This window comes from Scatophagus argus, chromosome 10 (assembly GCF_020382885.2).
Source record: "Scatophagus argus isolate fScaArg1 chromosome 10, fScaArg1.pri, whole genome shotgun sequence".
NCBI lineage: Eukaryota > Metazoa > Chordata > Actinopteri > Scatophagidae > Scatophagus > Scatophagus argus.
In genome coordinates, this window is record NC_058502.1 from 19,445,132 (window position 1) to 19,467,486 (window position 22,355).

Genomic DNA, 22,355 nt, shown 5'->3' on the forward strand with positions numbered 1-22,355 from the left:
AAATGTAATTGGGGACCTGGCACGTCATTCACGCCATATTACACAAAGCACTTTACTCCTCTGTAATTGGTAGAATGATATTGCACATGCATATCTTCTGAGCAATCGCTGTCAGAATATTTTGTTATTAATACATTCCATGAAGGATTGATTATGTGTAGATAGAGAGTAGATGAACCAATGTTGTGTCCTGGGCTCATTTCCCCATTGATTTGTGAATGATTTAAGTTTAATCTACAGGATATTTTTTCCCACAAGAGAAGCTGCTCTACTAGAACAAACTGAGGGCATTTTAATAAGCGTACAGTAGTAGGCCTGTGTATTTTTTATAGTATAATTCCCTGCAGGAGTGTATGGCTGCCAAAGCCTTCTGTGTTCTAGTTTTCCATGTGCTGTGTTGCTCTGCTCTCTCTTATACTCTACATCCTATTTCAAATGCCCATTAGTGACAAAAAAGCTAAACTGTATCATTGTGGCTATGTGGGAATGAGAAGTTTCACACTTCACACCTCCTCTCTCAACTTCACAGAGATGCTCCAGAAAGTGCCTGTCCGTCTCACTGGGAGCACACAGAAAAAAATGATACCAGCCAGCTTCCCCCCATACCAAAGTTGTAATGCTCACATACACTTAGATCATTTGGATTTTGTGTGTCCGTTTAATTAATTCACAAAATTTACATACCTTGAGCGATATCCATGCATGCAGAGACACCAGACTTAGCACTGGAAAAAATTCAACAACCACTACTCTTAATTACTCCACAGGACCTAATGTAAGTGGTTTATTGGGAGAGTTTCTTTGGTGGGAACTAGTCTCAGAAACAATTTTTCATTGCAAGGATTATGAATTATCTAACATGACATGGAATTTGTTTCTGGAAGGAAATGTTGCTGTTGAATTATAAATTCTTTCTATGCATTGAATGCCACAAACAAAAATTTCCATTCACTTCCTTTGTATCCCATTGTGACAAAGATCTCTCACATCTCAAAACCTAGACAACTGAAACTAAAACTCTCTACAGGGCTTAATAACATTTGTGGTAAGTGGGTGTTTTTTCTGCAGGTGGATTTTTCAGCCTGGCCAGGCATTCAAACAGATGTCTAAAGCCAGTACCTTAAAACCACAAGAGCATTGCTGCCTTACTTTTGGCTTCCAGATTGCTCCAAGGCATTGAGCCGTTAAACAGAGTTTGGATCCCATTGCTCTTGTTATTCTTATGAATTGACCTTTTAAAGAAGGAAAGATGTTTGTTCCAAAGAAAATATCACTGACGTTAATGCTTGATAAAACATCTCATGGTGTAAAAGCTGTACCCTAATGATCCCCAATGTTAATATTTTTTTAAGATGGGTGTCTTTAAACAGAAGTGTCACCTTCCCTCTGATTGCTCAGAGCTTGACTGCTTGTATTTGGCTGGCCCTCTTGAACAGCATAGGGAAGCTGTCAAATCTGCATAACAAATAAAACATCATAGTGACAGGTTGCAGAAAGCAAAGGCACATCTTCAACAGGATGTTGCCACTGCCATCAGATTTTGTGACAAGCAAGATATGCTACTGAAAAACAGCCGTGTGATAGTGTCTGGATGCAGCTGTTTTACAAGACTGATGGTGTAGCATGCAAAGACCTGAACTTGGGTAGCTGTGTTGATGTTTTGTAATGTTAGCATCTCCAGACTGGTCCCATACAAATCCACCAGACAGGGTGATAAGATACTCCAGAATACCCTTTTTGGTACCCCCTTTGCGGAAACCTGCAGTCAGAAGGTGGATGAAAATGCCGTATACATTTAGTAAATGGAGTAATACAGGACTCTAAAGATTCCCTTCAGACAAGACATTAAGGAAATCAATTTATAGCTTGAGTCTATGGTAAGTTTGTTATTTCTGCACCCTTAATGAGTATCTGTGCATGACAGAATTGTTATGTGATGCACCTGTATGTATCTGATAAACTGTCTGCTTCATTTAGCTGCTGCTTGAGACAGGATCTCTGCTAGGCAAGTAATGAGATGGGACTGATGAGAGCTCTGCTCCATCTTTCCATCATCTCACTTACTGTATATCAACTAGGAAACTAATTGGTTCACTGGGTGGGTATGCTGTTTAACCAATTCCCTGTAGATCAGACAGTAGCCAGAATCCATAGCCTTGTCAAACAGAGCATTACAATTTCTGGTGCTTGGCATTTCGACACTTCAGTACGTTATAAATGGAAGCGCAATAGACCAACTGGAGTTTTTGTAAAGTGCTTGTTCACAAATGCAAACAAAAAAAAAGTGTTTTTATTGATACATTGCCAAGGGCGGGTGGGGAGGGGGGTGGTATCAAGTTGAGAGGACGGTGCACAAGACAGCTTTGGCATTGATTTGTTTTGTTAAAAAAGAGATGTGCAGACTAAGAGGATTTGTAAGGTTTTCCTCCAGCTCTTACCTGCTCACACAGACACAATTTTTGTCTCAAAGCGGGTATTTGCTTTCATTGAGACATCCTGAATTCCGCAGTGCCTTTGAACAGCTCTGCCTGTAGCTTCAGAGGGAAATTCATTAGGAAGCAACCTTGTGAGAGCCCACACTGAATCCCATCAGCTCGGCAAAGGCTGCCTTAAGCTGGGCGGATGTCAAGTTTGCAGCCCACAGTAATTGCTGAGACCATTCCCTCGCTCCATAGATATGATGTGTAGGAGTCGAGGGTACACTGACTGGATTACCTTGGAGGAGGAAAAATTAACTATCATCTGCTACTCGTACCAAATCCACATAAATCCTTGTAAGGACTGTGACATATGAGAAGACACTGGCTCCTTCTTTCCCTCACGCATGTTTGAAGCCTCAAAATGCAGGGGTCATCTCACCTTAACCCACCCAGAAGCAGAGAGGAACCATCTTTAGAGCATAGCAATGGATTTGATCTCCTTGTCTGTGGAGTGTAGTACTTCATTATGAAAGCAAAGTTTCACCTTAAGCGTTACATCACAACAGATCACTCTCAAACAGCATCACCCATCGTCCCCGAGGGTCCAGACACACAGCAGTGAATCATGACCGAATGGACACTGCCACAGTGCTGCTGAACAGAGAGTCGTAGAGCAGTGAGGGTATCCAGGGTTGTCGCAGTGACTGTCATCAAAAAGTCAGAGCTTTAAATCTAGTCCTGTGGGATCGTCTTCAGGACTTAAAGGGTTTCAAAACCAAAATAGGGGTGAGTCATCTGAAAAAGCACGATGTGATGCTTTCCTCTTACCATCCATGCCTTCATTGGAGTCAGAAACTGGGTAAGAGCAGTGGTGTGGATGGATGTGCCGTGTTCAGCCTCCATTAGGAATATTGATTTAAGGCCTGGATGGTAGAAAGCCTTGGGAGACTGTGGAACAAATTAGCTGCTACACCCCCAGTCAGCAGTTGTAACAAGCCCTGTGAGGAGGCTTAGCCTTAAATCATCCCCATAAAAAGCCAAACGTGGGATCATTTCCAAAAGCACAGGAGTTTCTCTATTATAACATTGTAAATTCATGGATTATTTTGCCCTGAAATTGCACTTTTGAAGGAATGAAACTGCCCCACACACTACTTTTAAAGAACTTTTTGTAGGACGTGGAAAGTACACCTTGTGAAAGCAGGCCAGTGATGGTGTTGTGTCTTAAGGCAACTCGTTGAAGGCAGCTGAGAAGAGAGGCGGTGTTCATTTGCGCCATTGTTACAGGAATCCTCAGAGGAGCATACGACTATCTTGTGATTGAGTCATGCAGCCAGTTCAGCCAGTGCATCTCTATCATCAACTTTATGTAGGCCAGAGAAACTTTGCAGACCAACTCAAGCCAACAAAATCACAAGCTCTTGTTTCTCTCTCCTTTTTTCCTCAAAACTGTTCTCCTCTTTTGCTGTCCTTCTCTTTCCCTCCCTCCTCCCTGCCTCCCTAGGCTCATTTGTCAATGTGGCCTGATTATTTCAGCCTGTTCCTTGTACTCCTTCCAGCCGGCTAACCTTCCTCTCTTCGTTTCTGTGACTGTCGCAGCCTAGTCCTATGCTGGCCTTTCCACATGGCCTCCTCCTGGTTTTGGACAGTAACAGCTCTCCCTAGACCCCAGATTACTGCCAGGCATTCAGTCACACTCAAGGGATTGACCCACAACTCCTCTGTGCTCATTGTGAAGAACCACTCAGTAAATTGTGCTTGTTTTTTAAGTATGAACAGCAGGAGACATACATAAAATGAGATAAGTAGTAAACCTTTATTTTAACCCATACAGTGTGAATGTCCCAATAAGGCCTATGTTATAACATAGATATAAAATAGTTAAGGCTGTACTAATAAATATTTTGAATTAGATGGAAGAAATGACTTTTACTAAGAAAGGTGGATTAAGGAAGGTGGCAATTATAGTGACAAGCCCAAAGGAAAAAAAACTCAACTCTTCTGTTTCCTTCAGTGAACTGTAACAGTTTTTCAGCTCATCGTTTTGCTTTTACAGCCCACTACTTAACTGTACAGCTCAGGTTCAATTGCTCTTATCAACCATGTTTCAACAGAATAGCTCTCATTAACTAACTGTACCTATCTGCCCAGCAACAATAGACATGCTGTTAGTGACTATCTGGTAAACACTGAACATTTAGTGCTTCGATAGGGAGATATTTCCCTCAGAAGTACATGGAAATGCGTAATGAAATGAAAAATTAATGAATGTCAGAATATTGACAGAGAAGCTGCATGTCTGCGAAATGTGTAAACCACCAACTGTTTGCTAAAATGTTAGCCATATCAAATTAATCATACTGGATGTCAGTGTTGTACTTTTTGCATTATCTCTAAGTGTCCAACTAGTCAGTTAATGCAAGGTTAAGGTAAGAGGATGAATACGTCTGTTTTCATCCCATCCATGGATACCAATCAGTTCCATAACTACCACATCTTGCTCCACTTAATTTCATATTTTAGCTACCTCAGGCATGTTGAATTGCAGCCTTGCTGTTTCACTGAAGTATGTATGTTCAGCAAGCTCAAGATCTCCTCAAATGTTTTACATCCAGGGACTCTACGAGATTCTGCATTCTTTATCCAGCAAACATGTTACAGAAGTAGCCATAAAGTTATCATTTCTTTTTCAATAATTGAAGCAGATTCAAAGATTGCTGGAAAGGGACAAGATGAGGGACATATGGAAAGGGAGAGTGTTCCTGTTCCTTTGTATTAAAAGGATTTAGTTGAGGTGGTTGTTGGTGATTGAGTTTCGTCCTTGACACCTATCTGTAGAAGTATTCCGGGCATGCCCACCTGGAAGAAGACCCAGAGGTTGACCCTGATATCCCTGATATGAAATTGATATCTTATCTGGCCTACAAACTCCTTGGAATCCCTGAGGAACAAGCTCTAAGCGGCGAGGGAGAGGATTTCTTGATGACTTTGCTTAAGGCCAAAGTACTTAGTTTGTACATCATGCTGTCTGACCATGTCAAAAGGCGAAGGGGTTAGTATCCATTCTGAATAATAAGGTGAAAAGCTTGCTGTCACGGAGAGTGATGAGATGCAGTGACCTCTGCAAATGGGGATAAGGGCAAACACTTTTTCCCCTCAAAGGTGTTCATGATGTCATAATTGGTTGAACACATGAAAAGTGATGGAAGTAGTTGTGTGGAGGAGAAGTGGAGTTTAGAGATCTTCAAACCCTGTATATCTTTTCACTTCCCCAAAGTCCCAAAAATTGATGTATGATCCATCAAGCACTTTGGCTAAAGCATTTTGACCCCATGATCTGTTACCCTCTGCCAGAAATCAGATGGAGGGTTTATGGATGTCTCACACTGTGCTATTGTTTAACCAGTATTCACTTCCACTCACAGATAGTGGAGGAGTCCTTTATTTGATTTTTTAGTACTGTCAAATGTGGATTTTACATTGTGTTCCTTTGGTGTGGTGTTCTCAAAAAATGGGGAGTAAAATTGTTTGTGTTTCTTCTCTGTCCCATCCTTGGCGCGAATCTTAAAGGTGACAAGTGTTGTCAGCACCAGAGCTTTCATCTGCTGCAGTTGTCGGCCCGTATCTGACATCTCCTTGTCACCTCTGTGAAAGCGGGGAAGAAGTGACAACCAGACCGAGCTGCTGAAGTCTCCCTTTCAGGAGCCCAGATATTTTGGCAATGGTTTGGGGAAGACTGTTTTGTGGAACAATGAGATAGCGAGTGCTGCCTCAGAGGAAGCTCATCTGTCAACAGGATGCTGGGAATCAGACTGTGACAATGAGGTGATAAAAAGTTAGGAATCCCTGCCAAAGGCAAACAACATCCTGGGGCCGGCCGTCTGCTGGGGTCTCTCTGTTTTTTAAAAGTGAGGCTGATCTTTGAAGGGTCAGGGCAGGTTGGTTTTATGTGTCTGATGTAGGTGGCTCCACTGTCATTTCCTATTGAGTGCATGCTACAGGACTGTCTTGCTGCAGTAGTGGCAAGGTGTCTAATTAGAAAGAGGCAAAAAGGGAGTCTTGTTCAAAAACTATTTTTGATGGTAATGAAAAACTTAATCTTCATGCAAGCTTGTCACCATTTAATACTGTAGGATTTAGGATTTAGAGTTTTTCTTGCAATTAAGCAGTAAGGCTCATAATGCATCAAGGGAAGATGCTACTTGTGCTCTTTTTGTGTTCACGGAGTGAGTAGAGTGAGCCTCCCATCCATTATCTACCCTGTCACATAAAAGTTCACGCAGTTTCGTCAATTAGTCTACACTGTATTTTAGGAGAAGGAAGAGACCCAACAGTACTGCAAATGGGGTTTTTTTTCTCCTGTGGCAGAGCCACCAATCTGTGGATGAGACAGAATGATTTTTGCTCTGCAGCTAATACAGGCCCCATTTCTCACATACAGAGATGCAGGAAATTGCACCTGAATAGAACCAATCAGAATGTCCCTCTGGGTGGTCGGGGCCAAGCCTGAAGGTACCGAGGGAACCTGCAGCTATAAAAAGAAGCAATACCACCACAGTATCAGAACTAAAAGAATTGGCTCAGTAACAACTGCATTAAACTGAGTTTGACGGAAGAAATCACTAAGGCTCAATTTGTTTTCTCTGCTCTGTTGCAAATTGACACGGGGGAGCTATTATTATATTGTTCTATTTTGTTTTAGATAAGGAATTAAATTCTGCTGTACAAAAACAGTTTGTTCATCCTTGTGGCTTAATGTGTTTTTTCAGTGTGTCTGTGGCAGAAATTGTGGAATGGAGTGTTACAAATTCCCACTCAGATTACTGAGAGGTTGTGTTTTAATTTGACATGCATGATTAGTAAGCCTAATTGACAAAAATGTTTAATGGATCACGCGCATCCTTCAATTAAGTCACATCAAGCAAAGATGGTCTGTTTTCAAGCTTCAGTTCGTCCTCTCTTTTTGAATTTCTTCCAACAAGTGGCATGTCATCAGGATCACGACAGGTGTTAGTCTTTTACTGTCTGGTATGCATGTTCAAAATCTCTCTCAAGCATCACTAACATGGGCAGTACACATAAAGGTTGCTAATTCAAAGGTATGTGATTGGGTGTAAGACAGAGACGGATGCATGAATAGAGCACGTTTTTTGGTGGTTGCACACCTCTATGGCCTTCTGTTTGTCTATGTGTGGATTTTTATAAACATGCATGTGTCTGGATGTGTCTGGATGTACGCTTTGCACATGTAATGTATTTGCATGCAAGAGCATACAAGCCCTTACACTGTATGTCTTTGTTGTTTGTGTGCTCAGTCTTTGTTTGTATAGCATGTGTTCCCTTTCCATACTGCACAGTGACTGAGGAGTGTGTCCTCTCCCTGGTTCCCAGGTATTCATTCCAGGATGAAGAGGACATGTTTATGGTAGTGGACCTCCTGCTGGGAGGAGATCTGCGCTACCACCTGCAGCAGAGTGTCCAGTTCAGCGAGGATGCTGTCAAACTCTACCTCTGTGAGATGACACTGGCGCTCGACTACCTGCAGAGCCAGCACATCATCCATAGGTACACTGATCTTTTTCATTTCCTCAATTCAAGACCTCAAACATCTTTCCTACCTTTTAAGGGTGTCTGCACAGAAACACACTTCTCTGTAGTCCTCCATGCCTTGACCATTAATGGTGAATGGTGAATGAAAACTATAACTTTGAACACAGACATGTGAAAAGTTGATTTACAGTTTTGGACATTAACATAATCTTTAGTATGGCTGGACGAAATATTGATATTGCAACAGTGTTGCATTAATTACTATTAAGGCTCAAATAAAATTTTAACAAAATTAGGTTATTGACAAGTAATCATTGGTAATGTCTATAGAAGTGGGTAAAGGTTAATATTAGAGCAACTAAAACAATCTGGAAAGTTCAGAAAATTGTATCACTTTACATGAAAGCACCCCTTAAAACCAGAAAAACACTTCTACCATGTCATGATTTAAGAATATCTCAAATCTAAAGCAATATCATATCACAGTATTGGTATAATATCAATATATTCCCAAAGCCTAACTACAACTCATTATTTCTAAAGTATTTAGAAGCCAGTTATTAAAAGTAGCCGTTTTGTCTTTCTGGGGTGTCAGGTCTGAGGTTGGGTTGAAAACTCTATACATAATGTTATTATGTATAATTTTACTTGTGGTCATAGAGAGCTGCCTGCTGTGTCAAACAGCACTACTGAGAGCTGTGATACTGAGCCAAAGCAGTAACCAAAACAATGAACTGAAATTCGCTAAAACATTATGCAAACCTGTGGAGTGAAGTGATTATTCTCTGTTGGTTTGTTGCTATGAGCAACTGCTTTCACATCGTGTACAGTAATTTGATCCATTGTCAACTTAAAAATATTGATTAATGCAGCTTTTATATCTCAAAACAAATACAGAATTTGCCATGAATTTGTCTTGTAGATAAAAAAAAAAAAAAGGAATTAAACATTAAATGCAATGGCGTTTCCATTGTGGTACCAGGTGTCTGCTTTCTGGCTTTTGATTCATTTATGAAGGCTTACTTAGAATACTTTTTAAATACACCAAAAGCACCCATTACATCATTATATTTGGACTTATGTTAAATATGTTAAACTTCAGTTGTAATTCACAGTCTAGAATTTCTCCTTCACTGAAAGAGTTCTGAAGATCAGCTCAAGGTTGTGACGATGAATCTAACCATTCATGACACTTTGTTCATTGTGTTCTTATTCTTGGTCATGCAGCATTATTACTGCCAGTTAATGAATGTAATGGTTAACTCTTCAGACTGAGTCACCAAAATGAATTTCAGTCTGAATCTTTACATCATGTGAGTGCTTTATTTCCTCTTTGTTCCAGAGGGAATACTGCAATAATCGGTTTTCTTTTTGTAAGCACTCTTCGTTTAGAGAACCAGAATTTCACAGTGCCTCTGTAACTAGTTTTTTATGCAGTTCTTTACACTGTAAACATGACTCAACTGTATATAGTGTATATAAATATATACTGTATATTTACACATCCTGTCGAATGACACTAAATTATTCTTCCAGAGGAGTGCATGGTGCCCTACAGCTCCACAGAAAAGATAGCGTAAAGACTTAGTCATGTTTTTATTTTGGGAAGTGTGCCCTCTACATTTTATCTGTTTGGTACTATTTACAATTTCTGCTCTAGTCATGATAACAGATCACGCACTTCACTCTGCCAGTAGACAAGTTTGCTTTTGCTTTACAAAGCCGCAGGTCGTGTACCTCATTAAACTGTGTCCAGAAGATGTTAAAACTTGGCACTGACTAAAGGATGTTCGAGTGCTACTTTAACAGAGACTGATGGACAAGTATTTACCAACGTCCTTAACTTCAATGTGCATCATAGTATCACACTGGAAAAGGCGCAAAAATTAGTGTTTGTACCCTACCTGTGCGTACTGCAGAGTCATTTGACCTGGAAACGAATGCAGACTGTACCCTCTCCAACTGAAGCCAGATGTTAACGGGTCTTAGCTGGCTTTTTGTCCGATGCGAAAGTGGTATAAAAGTGATTAATGGGCAACATAATAAAACGCATCAGTAATAACATAAAAGATATATGTTGTAAGCAAAAGTAGACTTTTTTTTTTTTTAGTTGTCATTTTTTTAGTTGTCATTCAGTTCTTCATTTTAGTCTTGTGTGGGGTGAAGATATCAGCATTTGGGAAACCCTGTTTCTATTTATGGTACTTAAAATATATGAAGATCGTGCTCATGTGTGTTCCCATAATTGTTGCCATCCATCATCTTCAAACACGGTGAACTTCCTATCCGCAGCTTTTGGTCCAAATGTGCTGAGCGCAGCAGTATGTGTCTGTGCAGTCCAGTAAGTGGAAGAGCTGGATCCCTGCAGACTACAGATTTTGTGCCACAGATGGCTGAAAAACTGTTTGAACCTCGTTCAGAACCTTCTTGGGGCTGCATTTCTTCCTTCAAACAACAGTATGCTGTCTGTGTGTGCATGTGTGGGTGAGTGTGTGCTTGTGTGTTTTCTGATTTATTTACACATTTAGAACAATAACAGTAAAAAATGTCTAATGAAACACGTCTGCAAATGTAAATCAAAGTATCTCGTAAAATAAAAAAACGCACATAGTAAAATAAAGAAATTGAAAATACATAAGAAACAGCCAAGCTAGGTCAGATTAAACAGTGATAATTATGGATGCCAAATTTTGGCACTGAAGAGGTTGAAATCATTTATAGTTTGACATTTTCTCCACATTTTTTCTGAAGATTAAATGAGAAGATCAGTAGCACTTTTATCTCTTTGGGTTTAATAAAGCTGGAACCAGAGGATGGCTAGTTTAGCTTAGCTTACCTTAGCTAAACCACAGGAAATAGGAAACTACCTAAAAGCTCCTCTTAAGTCCATATAAGAACTGACAAGAACTATTTCTTGGCTCCAAGTGGCAACTAATTAAATACAAGAGTCAAGCATTATTACAAAAATAATATGTACATTAGGTACGTACAGTATATACTGTGTATAAAAATAGATTGTATATGAATTTGTTTCTACAAATTTAAACCCTCACTGGTGTATTTAGTGTAAGCTGGAGGTGTGCGTGCACCTGCGTGTGTTACTTCACATATCATATCATTTTAGTGATTATGTGTTATATGACATTATGAGCCTGTTTTATCCTATTTAATTTCCAAGAGTCAGTAAGTCTCCCATATTTCACTAGATGACAGGTAGCCAGTGCCTTTTTTCTGACAAAGATGTCTGTGATTTACATTACAGAACTGCCATTGGAAACAGGCAACAGACGCTGCTGACCTGTGGTTTTGCAATGTTTTTCACCCTTTCATTGACATCAAGTGTTCTGCCTTTGACACAGTTGTGTCCACTCTCAGAGCCGTAATCCAATCCCTGGGTATCCATGGCAGTCCCCTGCTATACAATTTTGTTCCACCCTGTAAGTTTTTGACAGGAGAATGCTATACAATTATTTTGTTGCACCAACTGAAGAAAGAAGATCTCTGGTCTCCTAGCAACAGTCAGCTGCCACCATGCCCAAGGAGGTAAAATTGGTCCTATGAGAAGAAGGGAAGTAAAAGTGGAGTCTTTTTTTTTTCTTTTCTCTTGTGTTTTTATTTCCTCTCTGAAACAGACCACCAGACTGCTTCATTTGTCTTCATCATGTATTCAACATGTAAGGGCTGTTAGATGAGATCACACATTTGGTTTGTTCCCCAGTGCAAAGTCTGAATTCACCATGCTGGATTGGTGTCACTGTGCTTGCTGTAAAATGAATCCAGCATTAACTGAATTTTATACATCAAACAAAATGGCACCATGCTGTAGCTGGCAGTCATATCAGGATTCCTCCAGTGAGCGTGTATATATTTCCCTCCAGCCATGTACTGCCGGATCAATCCAACCCCAATCCACCACCTCCACCACTCCCCTCTAAGAGTTTTGGCAGATGATATCAGCATCAGCGTAACGCTGCCTATCCAAAGTGAACAAATGTCTCCTATGGGAAATGTAGATGCTCTCTGTAGACCGCCTGTATTCACCACACCAGCGTGACGTGCAGCATAATTAAATAAGCTGTGTGCGCTCTGTTAATTGCCTGTGGTGGGCTTGGAGGAAATGTTTAGACGTGTGTGTGTGTGTGTGTGTGTGTATGGGTGTGAGTGTGAGTGTGTGCCTAAATGTGTCTGTTGCATGGGTGCCCAGTGTAATAAGCATGTGCAGACAAACCTGCCAGGGCCTCCAGGGGAACCAGTGATGGTTGTGTTCTTATGCACTCCAGCAACGTTTGAAATGCATGGGAATTGGAATTTTCTCCCTCCTGTTCTCTCATTGAACATACACACACACAGACACACAAACACATGAAATTCACACATGCATCTGCCTACAACCACCTCCTACAGACTTTTTCATCAACACATTGTGTAAACATCAAACCCCAGTTTTTACCACCTAACCATAAATTATACGACTTGAGCCGTTGTTACACTATGCGTTTGTGATTTAACTGAGAGTTACAGGATGAAATGACCTCAATCTGAAACACTTTTACTAACAGCACCAATTGAGTAAGTGTGTTTCTATCCACTTATACTTATGCCTATTTTCAGTAAAAATGAAACAACTCAGGTTTGAAGTCTCTGTCTTGAAATGGAAACAGGAGAACTGAAAAAAAACATACATCATACAGACAAAGTACTGGGACATGCCTCTTCATTACTGAATTCAAGTCTGGTATGGACCTGTCTTTCAGGTGTTGGGCTCAGTCCCTTACTTCCAGTGACGGGAAATCTTAATGCTTCAGCTTACCAAGACATTTTATGCTTCCAACTTTGTGGCAACAGTTTGGTTCTTTTCGGTTCTTTTCTATTCCAGCATGACTGTGCTCCAGTGCACAAAGCGAAGCCCATAAAGACATGGCTGGATGAGTTTGGTGTGGAAGAACTTGACTGGCCCACACAGAGCCCTGACCTGAACCTCATCCAACACCTTTGGGATGAACTGGAACAGAGACTGTGATCCAGGCCTTTTGATCCAACATCAGTGCCTGACCTCACTATTGTTCTACTGCATGAATGGGCAAAAATTCCCACAGAAACACTCTTCTGTGAACGCTTGTGGAAAGCGTTCACAGAAGAGTGGAGAGATGAAAAGACAGAATAGTAGCAGCAAACAATACACCATAACAACATATGTGGACCAATGAGGAACCTCTAACATTCCTCAAATTAGTTGGTAGTAGTTATTAGTGAAACTAACAGAAGTGAAGTATTTTCATCATCAGGTCATTTCTGCATTTTACATTTATCTGTTGTTTGCTGTAGTGGTGCTTTTCTGTGTCAAGATTATTTACATGCCAAACCTTTTTTTGATATATCTGACTATTGTGTCTTTTAGAGATGTCAAGCCAGACAACATCCTGTTGGATGAGCAAGGTAAGGGTCTAAACTGTTTGCTTTTAGCATGAGTGTATGACCTGTACTGTATTGATGGTCTCACCTCCTTTTTCTTCATACCAAGAAGGCTTTGTGCTTGGTCCAGTATCATTTGCAGTCTGCATAAACAATATTATTGCTTATAATGTCAACCCATAAATCTACCTTACATGTTCCCTCTATCCGTACACATTCACCTTAAAACAATTTTATTCAGTTTACCACTATGCCATTTCTAAATTACCATTCACCACCACTGACATTTTTGTTTATGAATGTCTAAACTAAAGCTGACTCTGTATATTACATCTGAAGCACATGCGTGAACTACAAAGGACTTCAAATCTTTAACATTTTATCCCATTGGATGGATTTTAAATTGCTGTTTTGAACTCTTTTGAGGTGTCTGTGATGCTTGTGTGCGACTGGTTGAATGTCCTAACTGTCTTTATTTCTTTTAGTGTAAACAGGTTTTCTTTCACTACAGATCAGGATCTCAAAGAGTTTATCGCTAAATAAAGGCTACACAAAAATATGTCTATAAAACCTTTGAGTCAACATTGGGAGGGACCAAATCTGCTGGGAGCTCTGGGATCCACCCAGAAAAAGATTACATTTGAAAAATTATTTTTTACCATTCTTGAATATTTAAATATTCACAAAACCTTTTGATTATTCATTAGTTATTACTTGGAATGTAATGCTAGCTAACTAATGTTCTGACACTTACAAAAACTCACATTCACAATTAACATATTGATTATTTGAATATTTATACTGTCTCGCATAAAACAATCTTTCAGTTTACACTCTGATTTGTAACTGTAAAAAGTGTAAATTACACAATAGCCCAAGCTACTCATTATAGAGGGAGCAGTGAGACTGAGTCCATTGTGGCAAGTTGGACACAGAAATGGCCTTATAAGCTACTGATGAGTCACGGCAGTAACAGGGTCAGAAGAGTCAGGGATGTGTGTCTCACACACAAAACCAAAAGGATGCATTGATCCAGTTTACCTCAATGTCAGATTCTGTCGTCATTTCAGTTCGATGGATTTTTTTTGGTTGCTTTTTCACAGGTCATGCTCATCTGACAGACTTCAACATAGCAACCATAATAAAGGATGGAGAGAGAGCCACAGCCTTAGCTGGAACCAAGCCCTACATGGGTAACTTTGCTTTGCCATCCTGTCAACCATGTCTGGTGTCACCATGTCTGATTGCTTTGTGAAAATAAATATCCTAAAAGAAGAGTATATGAAAAAAGGTTATTGTGTTCTCGACATCAGATTAGAGTTCTGTTATATTTAAAATGAATTTGCACAAACTGTTTCACAGATTTTTAGGAAAATAACAACCTCAGTAAGATGTGGGTTGTTAATTTTAAGTATTGAATTAAATGTGTTATTGAATTGAATTGAAATATAAAAATGAATTAAAAGTGAATTAAATGATCTTGTGTTTATTTGCAAAAAGTTGTGGCAAAAATATAAAAATGTCCCATCTTGTGATTATGTTGTTCAGCTGAGGGAAAATGAACAGTTTCAGGTGACATTTTTCAAAGGAACTCATTTTGTTTAAACCACACATACGGGAAGTACTTTGAAAAGCTTTCTTCTCCATCAGTGATTCTCTGTGCTTTCAGCTCCAGAGATCTTCCAGTCTTTTGTAAGTGGAGGGACGGGCTATGCCTTTGAAGTAGACTGGTGGTCACTAGGGGTGACAGTCTTTGAAGTGCTTCGTGGATGGGTAAGGCATGATGGGAATCTGAGTTTTTATCTTCTTTGGTTGCATAACTGAACTTGCTTCCATATTTCCACTCTTTCTCTTCCTGGTTTATCTATTTTTTAATCTTTTTGTCTTCTTGTTTCCCATACCAGAGGCCCTATGACATTCATGCCAGTAACTCAGTGGAGTCCCTGATTCAGCTCTTCAGTACAGTCAGTGTCCAGTACAGCCCAGCCTGGCCCAAGGACCTGGTTTCCCTCTTGAGGAAAGTAAGCTGGACACAGCAGTACTATTCATATAGTTTAAATAATTGGGTTTACCTCAGAATTTAAAACCTTTCTCACTGGAAGAGGTCAGTGATTTTGCTGCTGTTTCACATTGCCAATACGTGTTAATGTCTCCTGGATTAGGGAGAGCTGCTGAAATTTAATGAACAAAGCTGGAGGACCTCTGAACATTTAACTTCATCTTCTTAATAATCTGGTATATAAGAGATTTGCTGTGGCTGTGCAGATACTGTAAGTTCCTGTTTAGAGCTAAAATGATTAGTTAATTAATTGATCAGTAGATTGATGCAACATTTCATTCACTTTTAATCCAGAACTTTCCCAAGTTTCAAGTTGTCATTTGTAGATTTTTGTCTTACGTAATAGTAAATTAGTATAATAGTAAGTATATCTTTCCGGACTGTTGGTCAGACAAAATCTTAAGACATCACCTTGGACTTCACGAAACTATGATTTTATAAACAAATCAGTTAGTAAGGAAATAATCCATAATGAAACTAATCATGTTTTCCAGAATCATAAACATGGCTTGATAAAATCTGATCATGCTGTCATGAGCAAACAAATTCATAAAAGAATGAAGTAACATGGATGCGCATTGCAGTATATCCTCATTTACATTTGCACATGGTGTCTTTCCTTGAAAGAGGAGCAGTTGGGAAAGTGAGCCTGGGTATAGAGGTGATACTGGGGTATATACTGAGGTAAAGAGTGTCGAAGCCACAGGAATGGAGGATACAGGTACTGTAGGGAGACTGGTGCTGGAGGGAGGAAGGATGAGGATTAGACCCTCAGGGCAAAGGAGAAGAAAAACGACAGATGGGAATCTAAAGGATGGAAGCACAGAAACACAGCAAGTGGGTGAGAGAGTGAGTGAGTGTGTGGGTCAAGCACTGTATTGCCACTTATAATATTCATCATAACAAGTAATTAGTAATTTAGCTTTATATTGAAGCTCAAAACGTCAATGGAATGAGATCATTTGCATCAAATGGAAGTAAATTGGCTCAGTTCTTTTCTTTCTCATATAATAATAATCTACCTTTTTCTGCTTTGTGTCAACATCAAACTATGCTGCAAACCGATGATCTCATACCCTCTGGCAGTATTTCTTTAGTCATTTTAAGACAAGGTTTTAGAGTGTGTATGAAAAACCACGACTTGTTAAGCAGGATATTTTTTGGCAGAGTGTAAGTGTGAGCATGAGTGCGTGCATGTGTTGTGTGTCTGAGTGACTGAGTGTTCTGGACAGAGCTTTGGTCTCTTCCGCTCTGCTGCTGATCGATTACAACGTCTGGACTCCACCGAGACAGAGCTAACTGGCCCTGCAGGAGAAAACTGAATCAACCTGTGACGAAAGGAAGAAAATAAAGCACAGGAAGGGAGTTAACATGACAACAAAAGCCACATCCCATCATCGTTTCCAGTGTCTAGCCTTAGGAGAAAAATGAAACAGATGGTATGCCATTAAAAGCACAGCTGTATCAGTACTCCGTTTTATTTCTTCTCTAGATTAAGTGATTCCGCTCATGTGTGGTGTTCATCTGTCTCGATCTGTGCAACAATTTTGATTCAAACCTGATGAGTGGCTGATTTGATTAAGAGTGCCCCCTGTTGGTTACTACATCAATAAGAGCTTGAATTTATCTGGCATTCCTGTTGAAGTTTATTGGCAGCACAATTACGCAGATACTAAATGAACAAACAATTTTGCAATAATTGCATGGGTAAATTGTATGGACCAGTAAAAAAGTAAAAAAAAAAACCACACCTTAAATGGTTTCCATCATTCTCATTTCAAATTAGCGTAGTTTTACTCATGTCTTTAGGTCATTATGAAAAATTTTATTTCAGCCATTCATTTTCCAAAAGTCTGTTTTGTCAAAGTTTTATCTACCTACACTTTTATTTCCTTTCACTTTTTATTTCATGATGTCGTTTATCTCGACAGTTCCCCCCGACTCTCAAAAGCTAACTACCTAGCCAACTACCTAGCAATTACAACAGCAGCCTCAAGTTGGTTGATCACTGGTGTTGTAGCTACCACAAGCTACTTAGCTGAATTTGGTGGCAGGTGTTGAGCCTACTGACTTATGTGAGTCAGGGGACAGTGATATACCCTCATTCAACTTTATTCGTGTATTATTTGATACTGTTTGATTTATTTAAAAGGTCATACAGTTGCAATCAGAAACAACCCCCTCACCTCAAAAGACATTATAGTGATGTGAATGAGAGTTAATGACAGTGACAAAAAAACTTCATTAAACAACAAAAAATATGTGATGCTTATTTAAATCATTTTGACTTAACTTTGAAGTTCAAATGAAAGATATAACTCTTTTAGCACATATGCATGTGCAGCATTATTCAGTGCCCAGCTTCAGTACTTAATGGAGCATCCTTTAGCTTTTATAACTTCTAACAAATGTTTCCATTAAGTGCTGACAAGCTTCTTACTCTCGATTGGAATCTTTGCCCATTCTTCACGTGGAAAAGCCTCAGTGATGTTTGGGGGTGGGTTTTTCTTAGTTGTCCTGACTAAGTTGCTAAATGCCCTTGATGAAATTTTGGGCTTTCTTCCACAGTCAGGCAGATCTGTAGCTGTTCCAGAAGTTTTAAACCTCCTTATAATGCTCCCAATGGTGTCTCTTGGAATGTTAATTTTTTGGGAAATTTTCTTATACCCAAGGCCCTTCACGTGTGATGAAATAATCTCCTCTCTCAGCTTTTGTGGAAACTCCTTTGTCTTTCCCATGATTGCAATTCACCTTGAATACCTTCATGGGTGGGGTTTATATATGCATCACAGCTGAAGCAAATGAAGTTTCATTATAGAGTTCCCAAAGGCTTAATTATGTTTCAACTCCACTTTAGCCCATAAAAACTGTGAGAAAACCTTAAAAACAACAGTTATATAGGGGTTGAATAAATGTGACATAGCTATCTTAACAAAATGTACTGTTACACACAAATACTGCATCATGTATTTTCTGTGTTGATTTTATATATCACTCAACTCATAAAGTAGTCATCCAAAGCAGACTTTTGCTCCTTGAAAAAACATTAATTGATAAATCCTGAAAATATTTGGGGAGTTGAATATTTCTGATTGTAACTGTATGAGAATTTGAACCTTAATATTGCACCAAAAAGCTATTTCCTAGGTAAAGATATAGTGGAGTAATGGTGTCCTGAGCAGAGGATGAAGTCAGCCTCTGTGTGTGTTGTAATCTCAGTTTATCTGTTTTTTGTTTTGATAGCCAGGCCAGCCACATGGCCATGAGAAAGATAGTTGATTGCTGAGTCTTATTCCAAGGTTGTCTAACACTGGCCATTCGGGTTGAGAACACTTTGGGATGAGACTGAACAAATAACAGTTTTTTTTCCCCAGAATCATTTACTGCACCTCTAACATAACTTAAAACAATAAAAACTCCTTGAGTTGAGATGAAGAACAAATAACTCCATTTCCCAATGAAAAGAACCAATATGGGCTTATTAAGTCAAAAGGAATTTATTCATTCAGTAGTTAGAGCTGAAAAGCTTAAATTATCAAATAAAGTTTTCATGGAAAGACGGTCTAAGGGAGGCAAGGACCAATTACAAATTTAACAGAATATTTTTTGGCTCCTTGTTATTTTCACTTCTTCCAGCCGAGCTAGACACACTGGCTACACATGGTTTTTTGTTTAACTGCTTGCATGTTAAAAAGGAAAGAAACCATCCAACTGATTTCTATTTTTCACACATGATTTGTCTAGTGTATTTCACCTCCTAGAGAGAAAACCCTCGCTGTGAGTGAGGAGAGAAGTTGTGAAGGTGATATTGCAGCTCAGAAGGTGACATGATGTAGGTGACATTGCTGAGTGTGTGTCCCTGCCTTCCAGCTACTGACAGTGAACCCAGAGCATCGTTTTTCCAGCCTGTCTGACATGCAGACATCTCCCTACCTCGCTGACGTCAACTGGGACGCTGTGTACGAGAAGAAGATGGAGGCCGGATTTGTTCCTAATGTTAGTCTGAACCAATCAGATATTAGCACTCATACAATAAACACTTAAAAGCACACAGGTCCTCCTCCATGTTTGTCGATCGTAATGAGCATGAGTAGCAACTAAATAATGCATAGGAAACCGAACTTATCTTCTTCCTGGTGTTCCGCTATGGTATGTGTGTACACATGGACCTAAAGTACATTAGCGTGTGCATGCATGTGCGTTAATGTGTGTTATTCAGTACATTGAGTTCAGTGTGTACTCTGTGGCTCTGTGTATAACGCGGCTAATTTATGACCCCGTGTGTCACTGTTTGCGTTTCTAATTATCTTGTGTGCATCTCCCTCCTGCAGAAAGGTCGCCTCCACTGCGACCCCACCTTTGAGCTGGAGGAGATGATCCTGGAGTCACGCCCCCTTCACAAGAAGAAGAAGAGGCTGGCCAAGAACCGATCTCGAGACAACAGCAAGGATTCGCAGTCTGTGAGTGACGCTGTCCTCTGTAAAATGAAACCAATTAATAAAGGAGGTGCAAACAAGGTAATACAAAAACCAACATCTAGAAATCCAACCCTACAGGAGTGATGTACTCTGTTTGTATATGTATTTGTGTTTCTTAAAGGATTGAGTGCATTCTTCAGATTAGACAATATATCTGCACCTTCTGTTGTATTCTTCTGTATATTCACTTTATATATGAAAGATAAAATACTGCTGAAATGCTGCAAAACCCCAGGGTTAAAAGCATTAGTAGAAAGAGGATTTGGGAGAACTGAAGATGAAGGTAGAATTCAAGATGTCACTGCATCTGTTAAAAGGTCTATATTCCCTTTGATGGTAGAAAGGGCTATTTTTGGCTTTTTTCACATTTAAAGGGGTTATTTTCCACGATAAAGTGCTGTGATTTGCTGTTTCCCTTTAATTTGATCTTTGCATCCTCATGCACATCAGATTAGTGTTATTTTCAGTATGTAGGTGCTAAAAGCAAATGATTATTAAGAGGACACCAGCACACACACGTGTCTGAGAAAATTATAACCTGACGCAAACGACTACTACTCATAGATGCTGCACACACGAAGAGGCAGAGCCAGTCTTGGATAACAATGCAGCTCAGGTTTTCCGTGGTCTCGCTCTGTCAGTTCCCGTCAAAACCGCATATTTTTAGATTGGAGGTGAGCCAAATCAGCATCGTTTTTACTACTGTGAATTATTTCTGTTCTCAGAAGGCAAAATGAACACTGTGCTAGTGAACATAAAGAGACTTACTGTACAAGCATGTTAGCTGCAGACATTCTTCAAATATGCTGATTAGTTGGATCTCTTGACATCATACATATCCCCTAACAGGCAATGATCTCTCGTCACTGTCGTACTATATATTTTAAACCCGTTTTAAAATAGACTCCTCATTGAACGGGAGAAATAAGATTATTATGGCAGAATATTATACCAGTCACAACTATTGTAATAAGACGAATGGAATAGTAAGACACCTGTGGTTCTGGAGGCAGAGCGATTCATCAACTAATCGGAAGGTTGGTAATTCGATCTCCAGCTCTGGCAGCATGTCAAAGCATCCTTGGGCGAAATACTGAACCCCAAATTGCACACAATGTTCGATTGGTGTCTGTGTGAATGGCTTAGCATTGAAACACCGTTGCTCCTGATGGACAGGTCGGCACCTTGCATGGCAACATCTGCCATCAAATGTATTAATGTGTGTGTGAATGGGTGAATGTAGCAAGTGCTGTTAAGTACTCTGAGGAGTTGGAAGGCTGGCATAGCCCTCTATAGGAAACCATATCCATTTACGTTTTGGGAATTAGGCTTTCCCACCTGAGTTAATGAAAACATCCACATCATTGTCATATCAAAGCTGAGCAGAAACCCAATTTTAAATAAAAGAGGTGTTACTTTTGGACAAAGTCAGATCTGTTGTTGCCGAGCTAAGCTATCCAGCTGCTGACTCCAGCTACATATTTACCATAAAGCCATGAAGGTGGCCCCATTCTTCTCATCTAACTCAAAACAAGAAAGTGGAAAAGGACATGTACAGCAATGTCACCATATTCCTTTAAGATACTGATTTTGGATAATATTTGTTGATTTTCGCCTATGACATTTTATAGTTTAAAGGATTAATTCATATTGATAATAAGTTATTTCAGCACTAACTGTATTTACTCCATTTTTAAAATAAAATCCTGGGAAAAGAATTTTATACAATCGAACACCATGCAGTCAAAGTCTCCACATTCAAACATTATTTTTGATAAGGATGAATGACTTAATTAGTACATGATGAAGCTGAGACCTGTCCTGATGTTGTCTGTGTGTGTGATGAAACATACTGTACATACAGTCCTCAAGTCATTTTGTCACTCTGCCTTGTTATTTTTGATTAAGAGAAGATATCCTCTTTGTAGTTATGAGAAACAGTCTGTTCCCATCTGACAGTCATCATGACATCAGTGTTATTAACGTCAGCCCTGTGTGTGTGTGTGTGTGTGTGTGTGTCACGTGTTATCTTTGCTGATCAGCGTGTGCAGGGAGTGTGTACCTCGAAAAATAGCAGGGTTATGAGACTTAATGTCTGTATGAGTGTGTATGAGATTGTGTGTGTGTGTGTGTGTGGCACATGTGTGCGTGCCTGCTTGTGTGTGCTCATACTGCGTTATTACCAAGATTATTAAATTATGAAGCCCTCACTGCTGTTGTCATGGCCTCAAGTGCTTTCGGAAATATGAGCTTCTATTTTTGTCTCAGGCCAAACATCCAATTTGAGGAGGGCTCACAAACAATTCATGACTTGTTCAAAAAGGGCAACGAAGGATAACAAGGAAATGAGGAAAAAGACTTTTTCACCTCAGAGGTTGTGCCGTTGACTGATTCAAGTTGACGTCAAGTTTTTTAACTGTAGCTCTTAATGATGGT

General features: G+C 39.6%; 1 protein-coding gene and 1 long non-coding RNA gene across 2 annotated transcripts in view; one reads left to right on the top strand and one right to left on the bottom strand.

Moving 5' to 3' along the window:
• LOC124065750 (serine/threonine-protein kinase 32C-like) overlaps window positions 1-22,355 on the top strand; it is a 70,338-nt gene that overhangs the window by 42,320 nt on the left and 5,663 nt on the right. Inside the window, exons 4-10 of the mRNA XM_046401447.1 lie at window positions 7,812-7,985; window positions 13,369-13,406; window positions 14,486-14,575; window positions 15,052-15,155; window positions 15,287-15,403; window positions 19,312-19,437; window positions 19,773-19,901. Coding sequence (XP_046257403.1) covers window positions 7,812-7,985; window positions 13,369-13,406; window positions 14,486-14,575; window positions 15,052-15,155; window positions 15,287-15,403; window positions 19,312-19,437; window positions 19,773-19,901 — 778 coding nt within the window. The remainder of the gene's footprint in view (window positions 1-7,811; window positions 7,986-13,368; window positions 13,407-14,485; window positions 14,576-15,051; window positions 15,156-15,286; window positions 15,404-19,311; window positions 19,438-19,772; window positions 19,902-22,355) is intronic.
• On the bottom strand, window positions 15,710-18,233 carry LOC124065752. Its single transcript, XR_006844488.1, has 2 exons — window positions 17,882-18,233; window positions 15,710-16,248 (listed from the first exon to the last, which is right to left on the bottom strand). It is a non-coding gene; the product is annotated as an uncharacterized LOC124065752 (long non-coding RNA).